At 43.3% G+C, this 27346-nt stretch overlaps 1 protein-coding gene across 3 annotated transcripts in view; it reads left to right on the forward strand.

Annotated features, from left to right (window-relative positions):
* dnah9 (dynein, axonemal, heavy chain 9) overlaps positions 1-27346 on the forward strand; it is a 98398-nt gene that overhangs the window by 27344 nt on the left and 43708 nt on the right. For all 3 annotated transcript variants that reach the window (XM_040177371.2, XM_078103212.1, XM_078103213.1), the window contains 19 exons: positions 839-995; positions 2607-2711; positions 7749-7906; positions 9322-9460; positions 10829-11116; positions 14804-15014; positions 15107-15234; positions 15610-15718; positions 15996-16143; positions 16601-16775; positions 17544-17717; positions 18240-18447; positions 18629-18794; positions 19220-19322; positions 20410-20649; positions 23132-23293; positions 23886-24082; positions 25183-25345; positions 25469-25592. In XM_040177371.2, the coding sequence (XP_040033305.2) occupies positions 839-995; positions 2607-2711; positions 7749-7906; positions 9322-9460; positions 10829-11116; positions 14804-15014; positions 15107-15234; positions 15610-15718; positions 15996-16143; positions 16601-16775; positions 17544-17717; positions 18240-18447; positions 18629-18794; positions 19220-19322; positions 20410-20649; positions 23132-23293; positions 23886-24082; positions 25183-25345; positions 25469-25592 (3155 nt within the window). The remainder of the gene's footprint in view (positions 1-838; positions 996-2606; positions 2712-7748; positions 7907-9321; positions 9461-10828; positions 11117-14803; positions 15015-15106; positions 15235-15609; positions 15719-15995; positions 16144-16600; positions 16776-17543; positions 17718-18239; positions 18448-18628; positions 18795-19219; positions 19323-20409; positions 20650-23131; positions 23294-23885; positions 24083-25182; positions 25346-25468; positions 25593-27346) is intronic.

Below are 27346 nucleotides of genomic sequence, written 5' to 3' on the forward strand. Positions count from 1 at the left end.
AAGAAAGCTCATTTGAATCATCATGTACACCACAGACCGGAGAACGGCTTTACATCACTGCACTTTGCTCACATGCACATTCTTCTGCAGCATCCCTGATGAAGCTTTACCTCCACAAACATGAATACCTGCCTCCTCCAGCTCTTTGTGGAACAACAGCTTTTGACTGTACACTTTTTTAGACTGACCAGTATTCTTTTTGAAGCCTGAACAATCGTGAACAACGGGCTTTGATGGCCGGATCATGTTGCAATACTCCAGCATATGGTGCAGGCCTTTGCTGAGACTGACAGATTGCCACCGGCTTTCATTTCCACAATAGACCACGCACAGGGGGGCCGCGTGTCAGGTCCTTTAATCCAGGACTCGAGAGAACGGCTGAAACATGTTTGCTTTGCGAGTTTGAATCACGTTTGTAACGTACCCCGTCTTCGCTCATGTATTGGATGATGTAGTTATTTTGTAATAATATAGGGTTAGAAGGCTATTACAAGTTCTACAGACTGTAGCTGTTCACCTATAAATCTTATCAAAGTGAATTCACTCCAAACCAGTCAAATAGGCCAATATCACTCTCACGCCTGCACAGTGAGCATAGGGCAAGTGTCAAGAAGCAAAGCTTGTGCAAGAAAGGGAATCATCTTGCCTGGCTTTGAGTTCCACCCGCAACACTGAAATGTGGCCGTGTGTTTGCTTTACATATCAGAGCCGTTAATTGTTTGGCAATACAGCCAATAAATAAAAAGATGGAAAAGCACACAAATCATTAGAAAGCATTTTTTCATTTCTAGATGTTCCTCATCAGTATTACATGTGTGGGTATCGCCACTATATTTAGATGCTACATCACCCTGACCCAGTCCCTGCACCTGACCATGAGTGGAGCGCCGGCCGGCCCTGCAGGCACAGGGAAGACTGAGACTACCAAAGACTTGGGTAGAGCCCTTGGCATCATGGTCTATGTATTCAACTGCTCTGAGCAGATGGACTACAAGGTGAGTAAGCACACATGTAGCTAATGGGCTTTGGCGGCCGCCTAAATTCTGCACGTACCTTCACCCTCGTGAGCAAAATGCTATACATACTTCATTAAACTTCCTTAGTGGCCTTGTCTCTTCATCTTTCCTCTTATTGTTGGATGCTGCTTAAGCATTCCAACCTGTGTTCTTTGAATCTTTAGTGTTCGAATGCTGCTTCCCATAGGGACCACTATACATGTGGTGACAGATTTACAGATACAAGTATTTGAAACTGCCATAGGGGAAGTATTTCTGACCACACAGACGCGGATATTGATTCTCGAAAAATATTCCTATTATGTTATTCTAAACATTTAAATCAATGGTATTCTCTCTTCCTTTTGATCAACTCTGTAACGATCACCGTGGCAACCACACAGACGCACTTGCTCCGCCTCTCACGCAGGTGATTGGCATTACCTGAGTAGTGTAGTCACATGACGCCTGTAATGCTATCAATTAATACCTTCATAGTTTAAAGGACAAATACTCTCCCATATGTCTCCCAACCCCTTCTCCCCCTCACCCAATCCCATCATTTCAAAATAAAAGCCTCAATGATTATCTGTACCTGTTTTGTTGAAATACTTATTGCTCAAATACAACTACAACCACTCCTACTAGTACTACCACTACAGCTGATACTACAATTACTAAAACTCATAATAGTATTTCTACTGCGATTAATAATAAAATGACTCCTACTAGTACTGCTACTACACTAAAAGTAGTAATGACACTGCTTCTGATATTACTACTCTTGCTACTATAAAAAAGAACTACTAGCATTTGTACCGCAATCAATACTATTATGAATACGTAGCCTTTTTTAAAAATTCATTTCAGCTTTTAGCTTTCAGCTTCAAGCTTACAGCATACCAACGTATTTTCTGCAGGAAATGCACTCCAGTTTTCTTTTCATCATTTGTTTCATCGCTTCCTTCTTGAAAGATTTGCCATACCCTGAGTTTTTTTCTTAATTACACCTTGTCAAAATAGACCTCTCTCTACCCAACATCCAAACATACCCTCTGCATATTGAGTGCTCAAGGGAGACATAAAAATAATCTTGTGATCCGACTCTCTCCTGCTCCCTCATACAGGGGCATCATTACAGTGTAGCGGCCGACAGCCCCCCCGGCTATACACACTGCAGAAAGGCAGCAGAGAGAAGTGCTAATTTACTCCAGGAGGAACACAGGCACGAGAAGCTGGCTTCAGAGCCCACACCGTCACTCATATTCCATTATGCTCTCTCTCTCACAAACACACACACACACACACACACACACACACACACACACACACACACAAGCTGGATCAATCCAGCAGTCAGAAGGTTTCCTCGGTCATCCTAGTCTGTCTCGAGGGATGTTGTTCACCTGCTCACAAGTTGATGTTGGGAACTAAAATGTGGGTTAATGATATTTCTATTTCTACCTGTTTTGTTAGTCTGAGCCTCTGTGTACGTACCATTAAGTTGTTCTGCGCTTACCTTCAGCCTGCTGTGTCTTTTATCTGTGAGCCCACCTGACTGACTGCCTATCCTGATGTGAAAATGTGTCTCTTCCTGTGTCTGTCACTAAGTCCTGTGGGAACATCTACAAAGGCCTGGCTCAGACGGGGGCATGGGGCTGCTTTGATGAATTTAACAGGATCTCGGTGGAGGTGCTGTCTGTGGTGGCTGTACAGGTAAGAACAAGTCCAGTTCCTCTCCCTGAGGTACTCGTCTTATCTCATTCAGGTCGACAGGTCATTGTGTGTATTTACCCTCACGTGATGGAGCTAAATGTTTGAGTTGTCATCTTATCAGCAAAAAGCTCGATCTAAGTCAAATGATGGTCAAATAAAGCTTAATAACAGCTCTACTCAAGTAAATAACCTCTTTATCATTGATTTCAAGTGTAAATTGCTTCAGCTAGAAGACCAATTAACCCAGACTTGCATCTTTGCATCAAAGTGCTTCTTAATAATTGGAGCGTTCTCTGAAGAGTGAAGGATAGAAAACTTCACCGTTGCTCACCTCTTTCAACACCAACAAGAGCAAATCGGAATGGCCAAGCATTACAACCACAACTCTCAAAAGATGTGTTACGATAATATGGTGAATTTGCTCAGTGCTAGGACAATCGTGATTTATATGTGTACAAATAGCGCATTTCTTATTAGGACCTGACCGCGGACAACGTCGTCTTTCAAATGAATTGAAAGGGTGATTTATCATATTCGATTGCTACCAAATTCTAAAAATCATTATTGAACCAATGCGTGGCTCTTTAAATTAGGAATATTTAAAATAGGAACATTAATTGACAAAATATGTTAGACATACAAGGAATTTGACGTGGCAGTCGTTGCATAACATTGGACAGTAAGACAATGAGACGATGGACAACAAGACCAATAACACAATTTACAAATTCAGAATTTAACTCCACAGTATAAAATAGAAGGATATGGGCTGGGGGCATATAGAATAAAATTTAAATTAAATAAAAAGGTAAAAACTGGCGAGCAGATAACCATACTCTACACAACTGCGTTGTGAGTGTATGTGAAAGTGACATGTGTGTGTGCATGTAGAGTGTGAAGTGAGGAACCGATGTCAGAGTCAGTGGGCGACCGGCTCTGTTGATGAGCCCGACTGCCGACGGGAAGAAACTGTTGGTGTGGTGGGAAGTCTTAGTCCTGATAGACCACAAACAGGTTTTGTCCGTGGTGAGAGGGATCGGCTACGATCTTTCTAGCTGCTTCAGGGTCCTAGAAGCGAACAAGTCCTGGAGGGACGGCAGATCTTGGGAGTTTTGGGGGGTTTGCCGTGCCCGGCAGCTACGTCGGAAGATCCGCCACAACCCATCCGACCACCCAGACAAATGACTCACAATCATAGCGCTCACGTCTCACAAATAAAATTGTTAAATGCATTAATGCCGTGGTCACTTGTAAGTGAATTGAAGCTGATTGGCGTAATTTCGGGAGCAGGACCACGCCTCCAACATGCTTATTGTGGTATCCCATCCCCTCCTGCCGTGGCGGATCCTCCGACGTAGATCCCCAAAACCGCCAGATCGACTTACAGTCCTATTGCTCATGTCTCATGTCTCATCTCTCATGTCTCATGGTCCTTGCCAGTGAATGAATCCCTTAGACCCTTTTGGACTTCTTGGAGCTCTTTCACTAAACTGAATGAATCATTATGACTTTCATTGTCCTCATTTATGTTTACATGATTTTTTTTAACAAATAACGTTGATTTACTCTCTTATTTTACATATATATATATATATATATATGAGTGAACTTCAGCAGCTAGCGCTTTAATGACTTTAAGGACTGAACTGTATCCTGCGTGTTTCAGCTGGTGCTTGTTTTTCGGCTCCAGCATCTTATCTTTCTGTTATCCTAGACCAAACTAATCCTCTCCCTGTGGCTTCATTCGTTTCTCTGTCGTATTCAAATCGTCGCCGCCTCAGTCAATATCATCTTGCATGTGCAATGGAGTTGATAAAGACACTGATAATGGTTATAATGATAATGAAGATTGAGCTACTCAAGGATAATTATTCATTGCTAGAAGTAACACTCACTTCTCTGCCCTTCCTTCCTTCTCTATTAAGCAGCCTATGATACTTAGAAGAATGAATAGGTGTTGTGTAATAAATAGTACAATATAGAGGCTTACACATGGAAAAGTAGACATTGAGAACAGAGGAGCATCAAACTCCCGCTGTGACAGCTGGCATCCTTCTCCAGAGTTCTCTTTGCTTTCGATGAGCCGTCTCTTCCCATAGCACAAACATCCAATCCATCATCTTGAGTGCGTCTAGCATCACATGGTGGCATACATGGCTGCTGTTTTGGTCCGCTAACACATGTGGCGGGAGTCCTTCCATATTAGATGAAGCGGAGACAAACAGAAGGCTGGAAGACAGAACAACATGGAGATACATTGGTGAGGTTCTGCCTCTGTTACAGCCGAGACAAGCCTGCCCCAGACAGAAAATAGTGGAGCCAGACCCGACTGGATCACACCTGTCAGAAGGCTGTCTGTTCTTTTGGGCCGTTTACCTGCTTTTGTGTCCCTGCAGGGTAGCAGGGTTACCCACTGCTGTTTCACATAAGAAAACAAGCCCCTCTCATCTCCTCATGAAACCCTTTTTGTGTGCTGCAGTTGCACTGTTTGTTGTTGCATTTCCCCCTACTTTCCTCTCCCTGTTGGGTTAGTGTGACTGAAAGACCTGTAGCCGAATACTCATCCATGAGGAGATGTTCCTCCTCTCTCCAGCTGCCGACATGCTACTCTCTTTTACCACACGCATATAAATTCATAAAGCCTCCTACAGACTGGGACTCTTTTAGGTCAAAGCTGATAGCATGTTGTCAGTATTGATGACATTGTGTGCCTGAAAAGAAAAGGGGCATTGCATACCATTTGAGCTCTTATACTTTTACTGTGATATGTGCTTAATACGGTGGCCCTGAAGTGCAAAACACAATGGGAAATAGGAACGAAATTAACTCCTTACGGAAAGGGTAGGGCCTTATAGCAGAGGACGGACCCTTCTGATTGGACAGACGGTCTGTCTTCTAACAGGAAATGATTCAGGGCTCTCAAGTGTCACGCATTGAGCGAGACAGTCACGCACTCCCGCCACACATCCAATTTCTCACGCCATGGAATCGGACTCCGGTCCCCGAGCCGCGTCGGCCATAGCGCCCGCGGCGTCCACCGGCCGTAGCGTCTGCGGCACTCCCCCCTTTTATTTACACCTAAATATAATTGAACAACAAAACACCGGTAAAACAATGGTGAAACCCTAGTAGGACACTTTTAAGACACAACACATCGCCATCTCTCTGTGACTTTCTGCCCCCCATCACAGGCTCTCAGTCCCCCCACTGATTTATTCATTGCCATAATATCTAGAAAGCGGCATTTCTCAGCTTTAAGAATCCGATTGTGCAAATAGTTAAAGTCACGATAATTTGAATCCTCCATGTCACTTTCCGTCACCGGGCAAAAGGCTTTGAATTAAGAGGGTTAAAAGACAGACAGTCCGTCCTCTGCTATCTGCTATGAGGCCCTACCCTTTCCGTAAGAAGCTAATTTCGTTGTGCGTTCTTATTTGCCGTTGTGTTTTGCACTCCAGGGCCACCGTAGCTAAAGGATATTGATGATTTGCCAATAAGTGAAAGCGCAACCTTCTCAGATGTGAGGGTTAGGGTTAGTTGGGAGCAACTCTTTTGATGGATAACAGTAAGTTTGTTGGGAGAAGGATTGCATGTACTAAAAATGGTATAATGCTGAGTCTTGTTAGGGTTAAATGGCCTCAGGTGTGGAGTCAGAGAACAGATTTTCCAGACCTCCTGGTAGCTAGCACCATTTTGCTCGAGAATTGCATACCCATGATAGAAAAGGTTATATCTCTGCAACCATAAGGTCTGTTAATCAAATAATCTGTGTGTCATAATAAAGGGAACACTTTTGAGATTTTGTCCGGATGCAAAATATCAGTATTTATGTTGCAGTTTAAGACAAAATTAAGATGGCGCAGTACACAAATCAAAACCTTTCCGGTTCACATTAAATAAAAAGGGCCCTCAGGATGATTATCCCTTTGCAATTATACTAGTATAGCTCTAAACCACTACCAAATCATAGTCCAATATGTTAACCTTCTTGTGAAGGTTTAGACCGTTTAGGACGAGATCTCCATAATTTGGGTTTTCGGATCAGTACGTGCCAAACTATACATTTTTGCATTTTGTCATGTACCAAACTAGTTATTTCACTTGTATATCTCTAATAGTGTTCAATATATCTCATACATAGGTGTAAGGCTTTTTTTTCAAAATGTATTTATTTATTTTACCATTAAAAAAGACAAAAAAAATCCAATATAGCCTAGACAAATTGGCTGTCAGTACCCGGGGCGAGTCCTCGGCAAAGGATTTTGACACCTCATTGGAATGGTTAGAGGCTACAGAGTTGATCCGTCTCCATGATATTGACCGGACTGTTAGGCAGCCAGGATCAGGAGAGCAGCTTCATGGGGAAGTCGAGCTGGCGAACGATCGGCCAACGCTTAACCTTTGAACTTTCCACCAAAGAACAAAAGGGTTTCATGGCAAACTGCTACGATAAGGGACATTGATACTACCGTATCAATTGAATCTGCACTGAATCCGTTGTTCAATTCTCGTCACATGAGTTATGATATTTGGTCATTCAGTTATTGGATGTTTCTGAGTTGCGTTGGAACATGTCAATATGGCGTGCATATACTTATTACTTACAACATCACTAGTTATATTCTTTCGTGATTAGTTTTTTGTAAGACGCTGTTGAACTCTGGGCCCCACAGACCCAAATTTGGAGACCCTAAAAAGGTTTAAGCTGTACCCACATATACTTCCTGGGAGAAAGCCAGTGGGCATACACTACAAACTCCACTTACCGCTACTTGCATAACACGTGAATCTCAGACCAAACGGAGGGCGGTTTAGTTGCAATGTTGGTAATGTAGACAGCAGGTTTAAACCATAAGCTGTAGTTTGAATTTAGTTCAAGCACAAGGGAAAAGATGGCATGGTAAATATACATAGCAATGTTTGTCTTAGCATGTTAGTTATTTTATTGTGAGCGTGTTAGCATTTTCGTTAGAAAACAACAGAACAGCCTCATGGAGCCGCATGGCTGTCTTGTCTTGTGGTTCTGTGTATTTGCAGGTTAAAAGTATCCAGGACGCCATTCGAGAAAAGAAGCAGAGGTTTAACTTCATGGGAGAGGAAGTTAATCTTTGCCCCTCTGTTGGCATCTTCATCACAATGAATCCAGGCTACGCTGGCAGGACTGAGCTCCCTGAGAACCTCAAGGCTCTGTTCAGGTAACTCAAGGGACCATCAGAACACTGCTGTAACTCAAAATACCATTCCTCAAATATTTTGATCCAGCAGCCAAGCATTAATCCATCTACTTGTCATTCAATTCATTTTATTTTGTTTAGCCCAAAATCACAAATTTTCCTCAGAGGGCTTTACAGTCTGTACACATACGACATCCTCTGTCCTGAAACCCACCATCGGCACAGGAACAACTCCCCAAAAAATGAAAAAAAACCTTCCATGAGTGAAAAAAAAGGGAAGAAACCTTAGGGAGAACGTCAGAGGAGGATCCCACTCCCGGGATGGACAGACTACAATGGATGCCATGTGTACAGAATGAACAATGTATAATACATGCAACTCCTATGATAGAAATGATTCAAGTAACTGAGTAGTAAGCCAGGCGCACAGCAGGACCACTGCAGGGGAACCACCATCAGATAGAACCACCATCCACAGAAGCCTGTGGGGAGGGAGAGTCATGGGAATTTAAAAATAAAATAAAATAAAAATTTAATTTAATAAATAACCCTAACCCTAATGTTGTGTACAATAGCAAATATTTCTACTTCAGATTGGTTCCAATACAGATGGTGATAGGTAGAGCACAATCTCAAAGTTTTTCAGGAAACAAAAAAGGACTTTAGTTGTCAAAACTTCCAAAAATCAAAACTCCAAAAAGGCAAAACCATGGATAGGGAACTGCAACATCAGGAATCAGGAATCAGGAAACATTTATTGGCCAGAATATGTCAAACATACAAGGAATTTGTCTTGGCGGTTAGTGCGCGACAGTAGACAGACAAGACAACAGTGCACAAGTAATAAAATAAAGTGGACATGGACATGGACATGGACATGCGCTTCGGCCCACCAACAATTAGTAATGACGCGAAGTGACAACAGACACACATGGCTTAAATACGCTAGGGAGGTGCAGGTGATTGGAAACAGCTGGAAACAATCATGACATGACAGACAATCACAGGGGACGACAGGACAAGGCAGGAAGTGACGTGACCCAGGGAGAACAGAGGCAAGAAACTACAAATGTATGTATTTGTAAAACATTCACCTAATTGTGGAAACACATATTGCTGACCATTGCCAAAATATCCCTGCATCTGAGTAAAACTTTAACTTTCAATTTACATTTGGCAAACACTTGAAGCAAATAAAGCATGATCCAAGCCGCAGTATATGAAGGCAAATCTTTTGACAATAAGAGCTCAGTTTTGAGGGGGGTGCGTTCATGCATGTGTGTTGTATTAGTAAATACACTCTGAAAAGGTTGAGCCCCCCTGCGTGACGGCATGGAAAACATAGTAATAATAAACGGCATTTGACAAGACATATTCATCCAGGGTAATTAAGGACTATCAATGATCTCATTTATGTGATGACCATTTTTCCACAGACCATGTGCCATGGTGGTGCCAGACTTCGAGCTCATCTGTGAAATTATGCTTGTGGCTGAAGGGTTCCTGAATGCCCGGGTATTGGCGAGGAAGTTTATCACCCTCTACACGCTATGTAAAGAGCTGTTGTCCAAACAGGTAATATCTGCGGTCCTAGATGTTCTTTGTTTAAAAAAGCCAAATCAATTTTAATGTAAAACTGAACTTTTTTCTCGTGCAATGATGCAATGCAAAACTGCGATTAATCGCATTGCACAAAATTTAAACATGAGTTCAAGACTTAACAGTATTCCCTTTGCAAAGTAGCAGTTAATAGTTCTTGTGAATCCCAACTTGGACTTAATTCAATTTTAGAAATATATATGAAACTGCCATGGCATTCATATTTGATCTGGATTGTTATTAAAAAAGAAGTTACCCTCCATGTTCATGACCTTATAACAGGCCTGTTGTACCGGAGAAAGAACATTTTTTCCAACACAAATATTCTGTACTCGTCACAAATATATGAATGCTTCATACCATTCAAAATATTATTCTTGGCTACAGCAAAATAACCACCAAGCTTGTGAATCATAATTGCCAACTTCCTTTGACATTCTTTGAAAATCCCAATATTGAGCCTTCCCGATTCTCTGCCGTGAAGCCTACACAAAAGCCTTTCCCTAGAGTACTTTATCTTTAACGTGGAACTTTCCATTCTTACTGTCCACACACTGGGTTACACATTAGCCAAGTATCTCCATATTTTAAAGGACTTTTAGGGCTGTTAGTGATTTATTTCTGTCACGATCGTGACCATGGGTCAGGACTCACACGGAGACTCGCAGGGTTGCCAAAACAAAAAATGCTTTATTCAAACAGAATATTAATAATGTCTGGGGGCGAAATCTATGAATCCTGGAGAGAGTTCGTAGTCTACGAACTCTCTCTGTGTTCTCTGGGCGAGAACATCTTGCTAACTGTGATAGAATTTACAGCGGTTAGAGACAGAAGATAATCCAGTGTGAAGCACTGCTTCTGGCAGTCAGTAAGGATGAAATAGAACTACAATGAAGCTACAAAGTGACAAGAGAGACACATGATTTAAATATGCTGGGAAGGCGCAGGTCATTGGCAAATGAAGGGAAACCATCAGGGATACGGCAGACAATCACAACCACAAGGGAAAACACACCAGGGCACGAAGTGAAGTTGACGAAATAACAGTTTAACAGTCACAACATTCAAAAGGTTTTATTTGTGTGTTATATTGATGTATTTCTTCCCCAGTAACATATAAATAGATGTTCAACCCTCACAGGGGTTCCAACCTGTATCCTGACAAAAATGAATTGTCCAGATTAACGAGGTAGTTAGAGTTATTACACTTTTTCTCATGGTATGCCATTTTTGGAAGAGAAGCCAAAAAAAAGTGGAAAAATATATATATTTTATTTGTCCCTGCTATAATAGAGAAACCTGTGTATTCTGCTCTGGTCAAAGTCTCTCTGGTCTTTCCAAAAGGACCACTACGACTGGGGCCTCCGAGCCATCAAGTCAGTCCTGGTGGTGGCCGGCTCTTTAAAGAGAGGAGAACCCAGCCGAGCGGAGGACCAGGTGCTGATGCGAGCTCTGAGAGACTTCAATATCCCCAAGATTGTGACGGAGGACATGCCTGTGTTCATGGGGCTGATAGGAGACCTGTTTCCTTCTCTGGACGTCCCCAGGCAGAGAGACCCAGACTTTGAAAAGCACGTTAAGGACGCCATTTTGGACTTGAATTTACAGGCTGAGGAAAATTTTGTCCTCAAGGTAAGATCAACACGAATCCTTGATAGTTTGTTGACATGGCTTTCGGTTGCATTTATTGGATTCACCAATGTTAACAAAGACGAAAGCAAATGCAATCATGGACGTTGTCTGTGAGGTAGGAGCTAAGTCCCCAAATGGGGTTTCATCTTTAACAACTGAGACGGATATTACAGCTGTAACACTTTCTTATCGTAGTTCTTTCCAAAAACTATTTACCTCACGTCGTAATTTTCCGCTGGGAAATACACATTAGTGTCAAACACGTCTGCAGGATCTGGATGAATCGGCCCAATATAGCAGAAAGCCCACGGTTGATATGAGGTCAGGTGCCCTAACTGCTGAACCTAATTCAAGGCATTACATTCATACAGATACACACACATGCCCAATAGAAGCTGTTATGTGTCAGAGTTAGATGCACGCACGACCAGGGGAAATAAGTGCAATCTGCCTCAGGTCAAATAGACACGGGAACCACATAATAACACTCCATCAATGGATGCTGGAGCTGCACTATGCCACTTAACCCTGACATTGTGCAAGAAGGAAATAAACAAAGAGTAGGAGAAACATTGCGGGCTAGAGAGCAAATGGCGTAGCGGTCAATAACAACCATCCACCCCCTGAGCCTGAACTTTTACTGTCTTTGTCTGTGCGGCCAACCTTTTGATTCTAGACAATGAGGGGGGAGCAGGGGAAGTGAGAGAGACTGCATACCTGAAGCCTATAGTGTGGGCTGGCATTAGTCCTCCTCATATCAAAGCCGTAATCAGCCGAGGCCTTTAGGAGTGTAAAGCTGCCCGGGCACCGGCTCAATGGATGAGGAGCAGGAGCCCCGAGGAGCTTGGTCGATGGCATTGATTGAGCTTGCCATCTGTGTGGTTGAGTGGAAATCACTTCTCCCCCCTTTTTTTCTTTGTTAAACACTTTGTAACGTCACCCAACATGTATGGATTGTCAGAAAATGTCAAGGAAAAAGTATATTTGACTTTTGAGGGGTTCCCTCTGGACCACCAACGTACATTTTTCATAGTGGAAGAACTTGTTAGAAAAGCAAACTCTTAATACTAAATTTAGGTTATCAAAACCAGTTTGTCTATTACTGGTACCGATGCATACTGGAACCCAAAAGCACGAGTCGGACACTAATGAAAGAGACCGGTAGCTATACTCAAAGTTTCAGGCAGTTTAAAAAAGGGGAGATCCGTCGGAAGGCAAACAAATCCAGAGGGGCAGGCAGGGTTGGAACCGGGATGGCAATAAGTAGTGATATATCTTTCAGTGTCGAGGCTTGTATCGCTGACGTATGCGTTGGAAGCCTCGTGAGCCGCCGCACGTGGCTGATTCAGGAAATGGTTCAGGGGTTTGGCATGACATTCGAAATATAAGGGACAGCCAATGAGGCCCCACGAAGCTTCGGCTCCATGGGTAAACCGATTGGATGGATCGTTTCAGGCCTCATCTTGCCATCACTACCAATAAGACAGGCGATCAAATACAAAAAGGAGCAGGCAGGCAGGGAATCCGTGGTCAAAAGACAGGCTAGGTCCAAAGAAACGTATATCAGGCTAATGGGAAACCACTGGATGGCAAACACACCGGACAATCGGGCAGGAAACAGTTTACACTGGTCAATAAAAATAGTGAACTGTTAATGTAATGTCACACTAATGAATATTTTACTAACCCTTATTAGAACGTATTGAACATCTCGGGGAGGTGTAGTCGCACAAATAGACCAGCAGGCGGACACATGCTTTCTGTCCACCAGTGCGAATGTCATTTTGGGGGGGCCGTCCCCTTTGTTCAATGTATTGGTCACGGTCGGTAGGGGTAATGTCATGTCATGTAGGGGTAATGTGATGTTTTAAAGCTAGTGTGAAAGGAAATCATTAGCATCAATGAAAGTAATAACAAAATAACCAAAGTTTAAAAACAAGTCTAATAATTGATATTCATTCATTAAGAGCGAGGAATTGAAGGTTTGAGTTTGCAGCCAGTATCACAACAAAATCACAGAAAACCGCCGCTTAAAGTATAACAGGGTTTATTAACGTCTAACAAAACTGATCAGACCAATACACTTATTATACAGCTATTGTATGATATCCTAATATCTAAGGAACTAATTTAAACATTCATTCATGCATGTCGAGGTGGTGGTGTGGGTGTGTGTGAGCGTGTGAGTGAGTGAGTGAAATTATAAATCAAATGAAAGAAGGAGAGACTCAAAGCAAAGCAGATCTTATGTGGAGCAGTGAGACACGATAGCATAACTTTATCGCACAGCCACGCTCGTAAACACACACATTGCTCACAATGCAGTACACATCACAACAAAAATAACGACATGCTAATCTAACTTCAATTTCACTTCAATTCATTTTATTTTGTATACCACAAAATCAAAAATGACAAATTGGCCTCAGAGGGCTTTACAGTCTGTACACATGCGACATCCTCTGTCCTGAAACCCTCCATCGGCACAGGAACAACTGCCCAAACAATGAAAACCCTTCATGGGGAAAAAAGGGAAGAAACCTCAGTGAGAACGTCAGAGGAGGATCCGTCTCCTGATGGACAGACTACAATGATGCCATGTGTACAGAATGAACAATGTAAAAGATACAATACAGCACATGTAATGTGCCATGTATGTACAATACATTCAATTCCTATAACAGAAATGATTCAATAATTGCCAGTAGTAAGCTGGGCGCACCGCAGGCCCACTGCAGGGACAACTTCTGTCCAGCCTTACTGTGCATTGATAGGGTTTGCTGTGTTTCCTCCAGTCTTGTTAAACTCAGTGTCCGCTCTGTCCTTGGTTGGGGGGGTCGATTGGGGATCTTGTGAACTGTTGGTTTGTTGTCGCTCTCTAACACGGAAGCTGGATCAAAAGGGCTGGAGGAAGTTTTCCTTCTTGAGCTGCTTGGGCTGGAAGCGAGGACTGGGGGAGCCAGACTTCTCTGCAGCAGCTAGAAAATGTGTCCCTTTTCTGCTCACACTTACATACACAAACACAATATGAATTATAAATAAAATATTCAACCTTTTTATATTTTAATATTATTTTATATATTATTATTTTAGTTTTATGCAGCTGCAATATGGAATTGAGTCAGTTTTGGTCTCTCAGTCAAATCCAACAGCGCTGGCGACCATTGATCTTTGATGTGATTGGTCGTTGTCTCATTCAGACCAAAGCCACAGCCAATCACTCTACGGTCTCTGACACCGACATCATGACATTGTGAGGAAAAGGTCAAATTGAACTAAAAGTGAAATACCACGTCTCCATGAAAACAGAAGGAGACATTAGAAGACGTTAAACAACTAGTGACGACTTGACACCATGAAAGATAAACGCATGTCTGTTAGCTAAAGTAGCTGGAGGGGCCCTTTTGCACTGAGCACTGACTGATGAGGGTGCAGATATCTGTCCCCCCAGAAGACCAATGCTTTCTTTCATTGTAGCCTTTGAATGGCGTTCCCTGCAGTGTGCTACCCTGTCCAGCTACACATCATTGTACTCCCCTATAAAACACAGCATTGAGAGGGAGCAGTCCTGTGTAGTAGCCCATGAAATGCTAGAAAAGGGACAGCGTGAACATGTAAACTATGTCAACAATGTTCTTCAAATGATGTGAACAAACATCGTATTTTAATGCTGTGTGTGTTTGTTAGATAGTGCAGCTGGAGGAGCTGCTTGCAGTGCGTCACTCGGTGTTTGTGATCGGGAACGCTGGTACGGGAAAGAGTCAGGTGATGAGGTCACTCCAACGGACCTATCAGAAGATGAAGCGCAGACCTGTTTGGGCCGACCTTAATCCAAAGGCTGTGACCAATGATGAGCTTTTTGGGATCATCAATCCAGCAACCAGGGAGTGGAAAGATGGTGATAACAAACTCCTGCGGAAATTTTGATCAGTCCAAAGTGTTTCATGACCTGGGTCAAATATGCAAAATGTAAACTCCTTTTTCCTTAAGGCTTGTTCTCCAATATAATGCGTGACCTGGCCAATGTCACTCACAACGGACCTAAGTGGATCGTTTTGGACGGAGACATTGACCCGATGTGGATCGAGTCACTCAACACAGTCATGGATGATAACAAGGTGAGAGTCAATTAGTCTTTTATTCAGCTTTAAAACAACAACGTTTACACACTTTGACTATCTGATTGAATCTGCATTCAGATTTGATCATGTGGTTGAATCATCGCTGACGTGAGAGAGGAGTAAATGAGATAAAATAATGTGATGAAAATAAAAGTGTATGCATGTGACGCTGAGAAGAGGGAATTATTAGGCAATAATTTTCTGTTATGGAAGCAGCAACACACTGTCCAGGGAAAGGTCTAACTCTGCCTCAGTCAGAAATGATTGGCCATATTAATATTAACACTATAAATACAATGTTACATATACAAATGAGGTCAAATGCTGAATCGCCAGTGCATTTAGTTTAAACATGCTTTGTGCTCCTGTGAGGTGCTGACTCTGGCCAGTAATGAGCGGATCCCTCTGAACCCCACCATGAGGCTGGTGTTTGAGATCAGCCACCTTTGCACTGCGACCCCGGCTACAGTATCTCGAGCAGGTAGTCGCCACCCACCTTTCTTTGGCTTTCCTGACAACATTGTTGTATTTTATACATATTTTTTTGCAGCAAGCCAGAGTTAGAAACTGGACAAAGTGGGCTCGGTGACTTGTTGCTATTTGACAAATTTGTTCACACTAATTGTATTCAGCCTCATTTTGAAGCCAGGTATAAGTGGCTTTCTAATTTCTACCTGGTGTTGGGGGTCAAAGGAGTTCACATTTTAGCCCCAGGGTATTTTAACACCAAATGTGTTGTATTCCATATCTCTGTTCAGGTATCCTGTACATAAACCCGGCAGACCTTGGTTGGAACCCACCGGTGTCCAGCTGGATTGAGAGAAGGGAGGTTCAATCAGAGAAGGCAAATCTGACCATACTGTTCGACAAGTACCTCCCCTCTTGCCTGGATGGCCTCAGATCAAGGTATCACAGCGCTCATCATCTGCACCGAAGTAATTCCATTCTTACAGTCATGTTCAGCTTGGCGCGTAGCACAGGGAGGAACTGTGTTAAAGTGGCCACGTTGACCCAAAGCAAACAGGGACTGGATGCTATCCTGCCTTCTATTGTACAGGACCACTTGCCTCCTTCAACTCCTGCATCACTCCTGCTTAAAGGCCAAACAGCCACAACAGAAGGCAGAGGGAGGAAGACAGACAGGAGGAATATTTGGTTCTCATTTTGAGCCAACCAATGCAGAAAATGCACCACTGTGCAGTCCCATGCTACTGTATGCATACGCCACATAGTGTATGCATACAGCGTTATAAACAACACAAATTCTGTTCATTCTAAATGAAATAAGTCTGAATAAGCGCTGAATGAGAAACCCACATCAGCAACTTGAATCCAGGGATACAATGTGTCTGTCTTTGCTCAGGTTCAAGAAGATCATCCCTATCCCTGAGCAGAGTATGGTCCAGATGCTCTGCTACTTGCTGGAATGTCTGCTAACTCCAGAAAACACTCCGCTGGACTCTGCCAAGGAACTTTACGAGCTCTATTTCGTCTTTGCTGCGGTCTGGGCCTTCGGGGGAGCCTTGTTCCAGGACCAGGTACTACGTGGGCCTTTGGGCCGCTTACAAAGTGCTTGCAGAGAGGAAAGAAAGAGGACACTCCTGAATAGCTGAATGATTTTTTCTGTCCCATCATGTCCCTTCTGAAAGAGTTTTTTTCACTTGCATCATAACTATTCCTTAGTTAAATTCAACCCCTGATGGCTCTTATGCAGCTCAACTTTGTGTCTCTTGTTAAGAAAAGTTATTTTCAGTTTAGTGGTCAGAGGTTTCCATCTGAAAATGAAGTGGGCTCAATTCCCGCTACACAAATACAGGCTGGCTGAATGTAAATGAGCAGGAGAGCCGTGGCCAGCAGTTGCTAAGCAATCCAGTCAACACCGCACAGTAAGCGCGTCCATCTAAGTTATGGGATGAAACTGCTCTTCCCTTTGTAAAGATGTTCTCCCCCTTTTTTCCCATTAAAGATGCATTTAAATGCTAAGTGGTTTCATTGACTGGAGTTGTTAGTGAGTAGCGGAGACCGGTACCAAGGGGTGGGAGACTGGGGAAGAAAGCAAACTGCCAACCAGCAGCTGATGAGGCGGCTTCCCTGTCTGAGTCAGACAGATGGAAAGAAAGGCCCTCCATCTCATTTTCTGCTCTTCAACTGCTGTCCCCATCTCTATGTTGTTGCCATCTATTTGTCCTCTCGTTCACACATCCATAGCTACTGTAGGGATGGAAAGCGTGGACAGGAAGTCTTTTTGGAGTTTTGACCGCTTGCCTTCGTCTGTGTGTCTGCGTGTGTGTTCTCTGTAAGTGTAGCTGGTGGACTATAGAGTGGAGTTCAGCAAGTGGTGGGTGGCCAAGTTCAAAACCATCAAGTTCCCATCCCAGGGCACCGTGTTTGATTACTACATCGACCCGGAGAGCAAGAAGTTTGAACCATGGTCCAAGATGGTGCCCAAGTTTGAGATGGATTCTGATACATCTCTTCAGGTACGGTCGGTTGTTCCAAGCTTCAGTTTCATATGCTGGACGTATTCTTCAATTAAATAATTTGGGGTATTAACAATTGGTCAAACCTATTGGTCAAACCTAAATACGTACCTTCCTTATTAAGTAGCTTAAGTCCGAGATTTCTCCAGAGTTTACCCTAGGTTTACAACTTGGGGAGGGGTTGTAGTAGTCGGGCAAGTGGTTCTGCCGACCAGGGAGGGGAGGGTGGGTCCTCAGTGCCATTTTTTAGATCGTAGACTTTTTCAGGGGGGGGGGGGGGGGGGGGGGCTAATGAATAGCCTGATTATTAATCTAAAATACATCACCTCCACGATTTGGGAGAGGAGAGGAGGGAATGGCCTGTCAGCCGTCCTGACCTGAAACCCAAAATGTAGGCACCAGTAAAGGGGAAAAAAGACCTTCCAACGGTACAGGATTTGTTGCAACAAAGAAAGAATATGTATATATATATATATATATATATATATATATAAACTATAATAATAATATCTATTCATGCAGGCGTGTCTGGTCCACACTACAGAAACCATTCGAGTTTGTTACTTCATGGACCGCCTCCTTGAACGTCGGCGGCCTGTCATGCTGGTCGGGAATGCCGGGACAGGGAAGTCTGTAGTGGTCGGGGACAAACTGGCAATGTTGGATTCAGAGAAATACATGATTAAAAATGTCCCTTTTAACTATTACACCACATCGACTATGCTCCAAGGTAAGAAACCGTGCAATGGAAAATATTTCAATTGTGTCTTGGTTGATGTACTTTCCAGTTATATCAAATGTCTACAACTCATTTGTGACTCTAAACTACTTAATAAATATATATTGCTTTTAAATGATGCCTGTTATTCCTACACGGCTGCTCTTTACTCCTCCGCTCCTCTCCCATACAGCTGTGCTGGAAAAACCTCTCGAGAAGAAAGCTGGGCGTAACTACGGTCCCCCAAACGGCAGAAGACTGATCTACTTCATAGACGACATGAATATGCCCGAGGTGGATACATATGGAACGGTGCAACCTCACACGCTCATTCGCCAACACATGGACTACAACCACTGGTAGGTGTCAGTTAGCTATGTTCTATTATTGTACATGAGCAAACATGAGGGAAGGTCTGAGCTGTGAGAGACCCTAATAACTATACTGAGAAGCTCTTTAGTATTCAGCAGGCTCCCGTTCCCAGTATCAATATGGTACACCTGGAATAAGCCCAAAGGCAAATGTAAGGGCAGGGCTCTGATTCCCCTTCAAGGGCTCCCTTTGCTTATCCCTCTGACACAGCGAGGCCATTCTCAACATGGTTGCACATGATTGGACACGGTCAGCCCATTACACATATGCGGGAGGAAGATGCTACTGAGGCACGTCAGCTGAAGTGCAGCTGGGGGGGCCATATCGGTGCGGTTGGGTGTTTATGTGAATGCCAGACCATAAAAACGATGATTTATATTCCTCGTGTGTGTTTGTGTGTGTGCACTTCCAGGTATGACCGTAGTAAGCTGCTTTTGAAGGAAATACACAGTGTTCAATATGTGTCCTGCATGAACCCGACGGCCGGCAGCTTCACCATCAACCCCCGGCTGCAGGTACGCACACACACACACACACACACACACACTGCTCGGTGTGTGCAATACTGGTTATGTAACACACTGCAGAGGTTACGTGAGTACTTTATTCATTTTGGTTTAGCTTGATTTAACTTAGAACCTCTGAATGGAACATTATGTTTCAGCATAAGAGATGTTCATGGATTTGTGTAATATCTCAAATTGATCTGATCTTGTAAAACCTTTAAACATAAGAAAAGAGAGGGAAATCTTTTCTCTGCTGCTACTCGGCTGTGCCTACATGTACCAGGGTGCATTGCGCTCAAGCGGAGAGTTTGATATGTCTGATGAATAAAAGAAAAGAAACTCACAAAATCAACAAAAGTACACAAGCAATTTTCTTTCTTACACCGAGTTAAGACAGGCTTAGTTGACTGGTTGACTTCATTCTGAGTGGAAGGAAAGTGGAAGGAAATTAACTAAAACTAAACCTGTCTTCCACTGCAAGCAATCGCAACGCTTGACCTTTAAATCAGCTCATTATATTGACAAAAATTTGTCCCCAACTTGTCACTTGATCACTAGTTCATACGTTCCTTATGGAAATTGGAATAATTTACAAGAGCTTGCCATCAAAGTTTTAGCAAATGCTACTCAAACGAGAAGTACATTTGCATTTGCAGGGGACAATTTTCAGTGGCTGATTAAATTTGCAATTGGCGCTTTAGTAAGAGGCCGGGTCAGAACAGGACGTTACAGGAAGAGGAAGGAGGTGGAGATGCACTTTAGAGTGGTCACATCTCATTTTAACCAAGAGTCAAAAATCCTGTTTATTATCCAAATTCGAGAGACGAAGGAGAGTTAAAATAATCACAGAGTGAACGATATGAAGGGAGCAGCAACAAAGAAATGCTTAAATCTCCAAATTACAGATAGCGGAGTTTGATCAGATATGGGAAAATATTATTACCAAGTATGCAGCACATCAACTTCTACCTTGGATATGCAGCACACACAACTACCTGACCAAAGTTCCATTTGATTATATTTCAGATTGAAGGCACCGTCCTTCTTTTACTTAAGTGTGGACCAACAAGTTGACATGCTGCATCTCTCTCCACAGCGCCACTTCTCTGTCTTCGCCCTGTCCTTTCCTGGAGCCGAGGCTCTGAACACCATCTACAGCTCCATCCTGTCTCACCACCTGAGAGGAGAGGGCTTCGCCGGCACACTGCAGAAGAGCTGCCCCACCCTGGTCCAGTTGGCCTTGGCCATGCACCAGCGGATCTCCTCCACCTTCCTTCCCACTGCGCTCAAGTTCCACTACATCTTCAACCTGCGGGACCTTTCCAACATATTCCAGGTGATATATTGCTAAAAAAAAGGAAATAGGAAGGATTTATCTATACAGACTTTTAGAATGACAAGATATATTTGCAATTAAATGAGAAAGTTGTGTGCTTTTTCATATCCCGCTCTTTTCCTTTCTAAACATGTTTTGTCTTCATTCTCTGTTTTTACCTTTCTGCTGGATCTGAAGCCAGAAATAAGTCTGCAAATAGGATGGATTTGTACTTCCACAGGTACCGGGTATGAGTGAATGCATGTATGTATATGTAAATTAATATAATATTAGAATGCATAGGCTGTCAAGGGAGACTTTGGTGGCCAACACCTCCTGGGTATCATAGAGGGAAGCTCTCTCTTTAACTCACTACGTTAGGATCAGTGCTTAAATACAATGCGCATTAACATATGTCATAATTCCATCCGTGAGTTCTTTCTATAGCAAACTATTACACAACCTATATACACAGGGGTGTACTGAAATTACATTTAGATTCAGCTTTGTGAGGCAGCAGAAATTCCTATTATTTTATGCTACAATGGATCACATCATTATGTGTAATGAAAAATGAGTTGGTTATGAGTAAAAAGCACAAATATGCAGGCTGAGATTGACAACAAGATGACAATGAGCAAATGCACCCAAAGGAGCATAAACAAGCACAGGTTAAAAAAGGCTGAAGCACGCACTCTGTTCCCCCCACTAACGCAAAGAGACTGTAAGGGCTCAACATCTTTTAAATAGGAATGGGTCAGCATGTTGTAGCAACCAATCACGTTACCGCGGTGACCCCAAAGAACTTCATGGAGAATTGTCAGTTTCTATTTTATGTTTTTTTACTCCTTGCCTGGCCTCACGAGATGTCAGGTACTTTTCAGATACGCTCTTCTGATGTGTGTCCGCTTAGATAACAAAGTCGATGGTTGAACCAGGCGGCGAATGTAGCCGCTGTTTGCATTCCCCCTGCTGTTTTATAATTTTATAGTAAGTCCTAAGTGTCCATTGGTTCTTAAACCTCCCTACGTCAGGCTGAAGATGTGTACTTCCCAACGGTTCAGTATACCAAGTAATCAATATACGAGGTGACGATGAAAAACAACACAACGTTTTACGTTTAGGTTTCTGGCAGACGATGTTCCCAACCAGCTGCATAGTCTTGTTCTCAACCACATTTCCCCGTTATATATCTGAGTGCTGGTCTCTCCCATATCATCCTAAATGAGCTCCTCACAGCTGAAGAAGGGAGGAGAGAGCCGGGCTGACGGAGCAGATGTCTGTACCATGTTCCATGGGTGCATTGTTTGGGGCTCAGGCTCAAGGAATCTCTGATCCCTCTGAGCCAGACACACCAATGAAGACGGCCCGCCAAAGTTGGCTGGATGGAGTGAAAAAAGTTTTGTCTCCTTCTCGGTTTGTTAGCAGAGTGCATTGGTACAGCGAACCGCTAAGCTACAGCTAACAGTATGGCTGTTATCTACAGATGCCATATGGTGTTTTGTTTTGCTCTGGCACACATTTACAGGGTCCTGATTGACACCATTAAGCATGAAATGGAGTGAAAAATACAGATCTATTAAAAGTGAAAGGATTAGTGTTCACACACGCTCTCGTAAACATCTTGACTTTTGTAGATGTGGAGTAGCAGCGATTATTCTTTCTCAGTCTGAACCTTCAGTGCACATCCTCCCACACGGGCCCACCGACCGTCACAGGCTCACGTATGAAGGCAGATCAGACTCAGCTGACGGCCCAAAGAAGGCGCCGTCGATCGGAATAACTTCTAGGGCTGGAAACACACAACATCTGCTTGCCTCTGTCTTCTGGGGGACAGAGGGTGGGACACACGTGGTGTGGACTACACGGGGAAGGTGCAGGTGACCTGAGGAAACATTTGGTTACACAGCAAAGAGAGAAAGACCCTGAAAGACGTTTGATTTAAATACATACCTTCAATTGGAAATCAAATCAATTTAATTAATAAACAGGAAAATACAAAATGAAGCAGGAGAAGAACCTCCACTGGGACACATTTGCTTGGAGACGTTTGGTTTCGGTCCTCCATTGGCCGTAGCCCTGTAGCCCTGTTAAAGAGACACTGCAGACCACTGATTGGTCAGAAAACATCAGAAAACAGTCTCTCGCTTTCACCTGCTTTGCTTTTGATAGAATCCTTCAGATCCCATGTCCCAGCTACTCAAATTACACATTATACAAGCGTGCAAAAAGGATCCTCAGTGAACATGGCCGACAGCCACATTCCACATGCAGACATGTTTTTCTTTGAAAATAAACACTGTAAGCAACAGTCACACTCAGTCCCACCTTTATTATTCCTCATTCTTCCATCCAGCCCAACAAAGCCAATCTCCAGTGAGATGAAAGAAACATGTTGTTTCTCTGACCAACCTGCAGCTTTCTGCCTCCATATCCATCCATCCACCTGCAGTGACTTTCCTCCTTATTGTGTAAATCCGCCTTCTCTCCCCTCCCTGCCCAGGGCCTTCTCTTCTGCACCGCCGAGTGTCTGAGAGCCCCTTCGGACCTGCTGAAAGTCTATCTGCACGAGTCCAACCGGGTCTACAGGGACAAGCTGGTGGAGGAGGGGGACTTCCAGGCCTTCGATAAGCTGCAGGCGGACACAGTGACTAAGTTCTACGAGGTGAGACCTTTTCAGCCGCTGGGTGGGGGGCATCGTGAGGTTGCCTGCTCTGTCTGTAGAGGGGGGCGGAGGGGGGAGAATATAAATCAGCATGGTACGTCTGGCTGTCTGGGTCTGCACTCAGCTCAGCTTTTTTCTGTCCACTGCCCCCCCCCTCTCCTTCCCTCCCCCAACACAGCAAAGTATGTGTGTACCGATACCCAGAGAGAGGCAGAATGAATAACACTAACCACTCTGCAATAGATTATTCAGACCTCCCCTTGCGCCACACAGCAACATCTTGCTATTTTTACATACAAACGGGAAAGTCCTCTTAATACCAGGACGATGAGCACAGAAGATAAAAAGATGCGAATTTAAAAAACAAACAACTTCTTCCATCACACATTTAGCTTCGAACCAGTAAAACTGAGAATACAAACCAGCATCTGTAAAAGGCACAAACATCTCTCATCTCTCCAGTGAAATATTTGGTGCCCAACAGGGTAAATGACACTGTTTAAGCTCTTCACTTCTATTATACTGAGAGGGGTTGTTTACTGCTGCACAATGTGTGTGTGTGTGTGTGTGTGTGTGCATATCCCTCCCCAAGGACGTGGAGGAGACTCTAAAGCAGACCAGGGAGATGAACCTCTACTGGCATTTTGCCCATGGGCTGGGGGAGGCCCGCTACATGGCCGTGGAGTCCTGGAGCTGCCTTAATAAAACCCTGCTGGAGGCACTGGACAGCTACAACGAGGTCAACGCCACACTCAACCTGGTCCTGTTTGAGGACGCCATGGCTCACATGTGAGTGGAGGCTTTGGTACCCTGTGGACTAAACTCCATCGCCTGTCAAGGAACTGAACCAGTGTCCCACATATACTTTAGGATTCATGGTTCTATCTTACAGACTGGGATAAGCACCAACAGGCAAAGTAATCCAGGATACATAATGACGGCAAGCAAAATGCACAAAACCAGGTTTTGCTTCAGTCTGAAAAACTGAATCGTCTTACTGCCCCAAAGTTGTGCTAATTGTTTGACACCGTTAAGCTATTTGATATTTTTACTGATTTAACGATTCAAACCCAAGACATGTTTTTTTTATGATTGAACCTTTTTATCAAAAGTAAATGGAGTGTGTCTCCTCGTGACTTTGTGAGGGATCATCACCTCTAAAGTTCTCTTACAAATCCAAACCAGGTTTGGTGGGTTTGAACTGTGCGCAGCATGAGTGTGTGTTTCAAACACATGATTGAGTCACACGGTTGCACTGGTGGACTTTTGGTCAACATGGGGATTGTAGCTTAATAAAAAGGTTCTTCATTTATTGGTAATATCACAAAAAAAGAATTAGCCCAATAGGGAAGATCCCACTACCAGGATGACCAGAAGAGTGATAGAAGTCATCTGTGCAAAATGAACAATGCCTTTAATGCGACAGAAATGATTTGTATATTGACTTTTTCTTGCTTGCTTTGTATTCTAAAGACAAACTTGACTACAGCAGATACTATTTTAACGTTTTCCTATTCATAAATCCCCATTCATAAACATGAATGAGCTCTGAAAGCAGTTGATGTATATCTTGAACAATCAAATATCAAGGCAAATGTCAGTCGGTATGTAAAGGCAGTTGAAATGCTGCTGGAAGTCTGCAAACGAAGCAGCAAAAAGGACAAAGAAGTCAATTCACTGTAGACGTGGACACACTGGTCTTCTCTACTTGTCTCTGATGCTCGATGTGAATGAAACCGGCAGAATGGAAACAGTGTGTTTGTTTGTACTATGAGTCATAAACTGTCTTCATACAGCTTGCTTCCTTCTACGTCTCACGACATCTAACCCTTCCACTGATTCCTCCCTCTTACCTTCCTCCCCCCTGACTGTCTTCGCCTCCGATGTAGCTGTCGTATAAACCGAATCCTTGAGTCTCGGCGGGGGAACGCGCTGCTGGTCGGCGTGGGCGGCAGCGGCAAGCAGAGTCTGACCCGACTGGCTGCCTTCATCTCCAACCTGGAGGTGTTCCAGATCACCTTGAGAAAAGGATACAGTGTGGCCGACCTGAAGGTTTGATGATCTCAACTCAACTCAATTAGTCACATATTAAGTATTCCATATGTGTAGGTGTGCCGATGGACTATTTAACCCTCTCACTGCCCAATCTCATTACGTCTTTCCTCTGTCAACCAGAGTGACCTCGCGTCCCTCTACATGAAAGCCGGCCTGAAGAATATTGGCACTGTGTTCCTGATGACTGACGCCCAAGTTGCAGACGAGAAGTTCCTGGTTCTGATCAACGACCTGTTGGCATCGGGTAACAGACTTTGCTCATTACTCTGCTCCATGTTTTGCAAGAAATAAATAATCTGCTTTATCGCAGCAGCAAATCACCGTGGAGCCATTTGTGCAGATTAATATCAGGCTGGTTTTACATCAGGAGTGCGATATGTATGATAATGATCACATGAAGTTAGACTTTTTATCAAAATGTTAATGCTGACGTGCACAGTTTGGCAGTTTGTAAACACAGAGGTAGTTTATCATTTGGAAAAGATGTCATACACCAACCAATACTGGGACCACAGAACAACAACTACACAAACACCAACTTGAACATTAATGTGAAGACATAAAATGAGACCATGAAAAGGAAAATGTATTTCTTTCCCTACAAATAAATACTTGAATTCTTTGGAATAAAATGCAGTCCAGTCTTACTTGGACTGATAAGACATGGGGCTTGTAGTATTTGTGTATCGTGTTAGCCCTGTAAGGCAGGGATTTAAAATCCAATGATTTGAATTCAATATAACTTTACACAAACAGAAAATAAAGTTTGGGGAGTCTAGGTCTCCAGTTTAGGTTCTTTGGTCTTTCTTCTTTGTCGAGGGGAGAGCAGCATGGATCACAAAGACATAACTTAAAAAATGCTTTCATTTATGAGCTAAAACCCACAAAATGCTATAAAATAACTGCTATTCTATTGTTAAAAGTTGAGCCAAAAAAGGATCTAGTAAATAATTACAGAGAGTTCAAAAACAGGTCAGGAGGCGGCCACAGGGAGCTTTGTTGGGCTCCAGCTGGTTCAGGTTTATCCGTATGGACACCAGCGCCTATGGACACTGCAGGGGCTCTCCTTGCCTCACTCCTTTGCCTGGCCTTTAACTCCCTTCCCTCCATCCGGCCTGTTGGCTGGTTCTCAGTTCTATTTTGAGGTTAAATTAGTGTCCAACAAACGCTTGGTAAAATTGTAGGTTATAAAAACACAAATGAGACAAACCATGGTGAAATCAATAAAACAAACCGATGTTCACAGCCATATGGCCTAATCTCCTGATGACAATTTCTGTGACTGACAATACTGAACTCTTTCTTACTAGTACAATAGATACTACATCAGTTATCACAAGTGTTGTTTCCTGTTTGTGGTCAGCAGAACCAGCAAAGCTAGCGATAGCAGTGATGTAACCATCTAAACTCATTGTCGACAGCTTGAACCAACAACCAACCTTACAGAATATTATTGGCCTGATAAGCAATAGGTTGGTCATTCCAATGTGCCTCATGTTGTTGTGATATCAATAATTGAATTTTACCTGATTGTGATGGAGTTGACTGCTCGTGGGAACTCGATGGCTTTGTTAACTGGATATAAGTTTTTCGTCTGACTCGATACTCAATGGATCTGGTTATCAGACTAGTCCAGAAACGATGAGGGTTTATCTTTTAGCCCGATGTCACACCAGATCAGGCCTCGAGGGGCATTGGGGTAAAGCTCAAATGACTGGAAGCGCATGTTTTTTTTAATAGAATGTCTGTACTCAATTTTCACGTAGTGAATGTGTCAACAGCTCCGTGGGGCTTTGATAGAAATCAGCTTTGCATTTGCATGATCCCTCTGGATGAACTGCTGCTTCCACCACCTCTATTAATACAGCTACATTTGATAAGAAATCTCAGTGTCAGTTCTTAAGATAAGAAAGTTCTGGAGAGTCTCGACTGCTTCCCACTTTTTTTGGGGTAGTTTTGCGTTCAGAGTGGTAATGTGATGCTGATTTGACTCATTCA

Source organism: Gasterosteus aculeatus, chromosome 5, assembly GCF_964276395.1.
Source record: "Gasterosteus aculeatus chromosome 5, fGasAcu3.hap1.1, whole genome shotgun sequence".
In the NCBI taxonomy this organism is placed as follows: Eukaryota; Metazoa; Chordata; class Actinopteri; order Perciformes; family Gasterosteidae; genus Gasterosteus; species Gasterosteus aculeatus.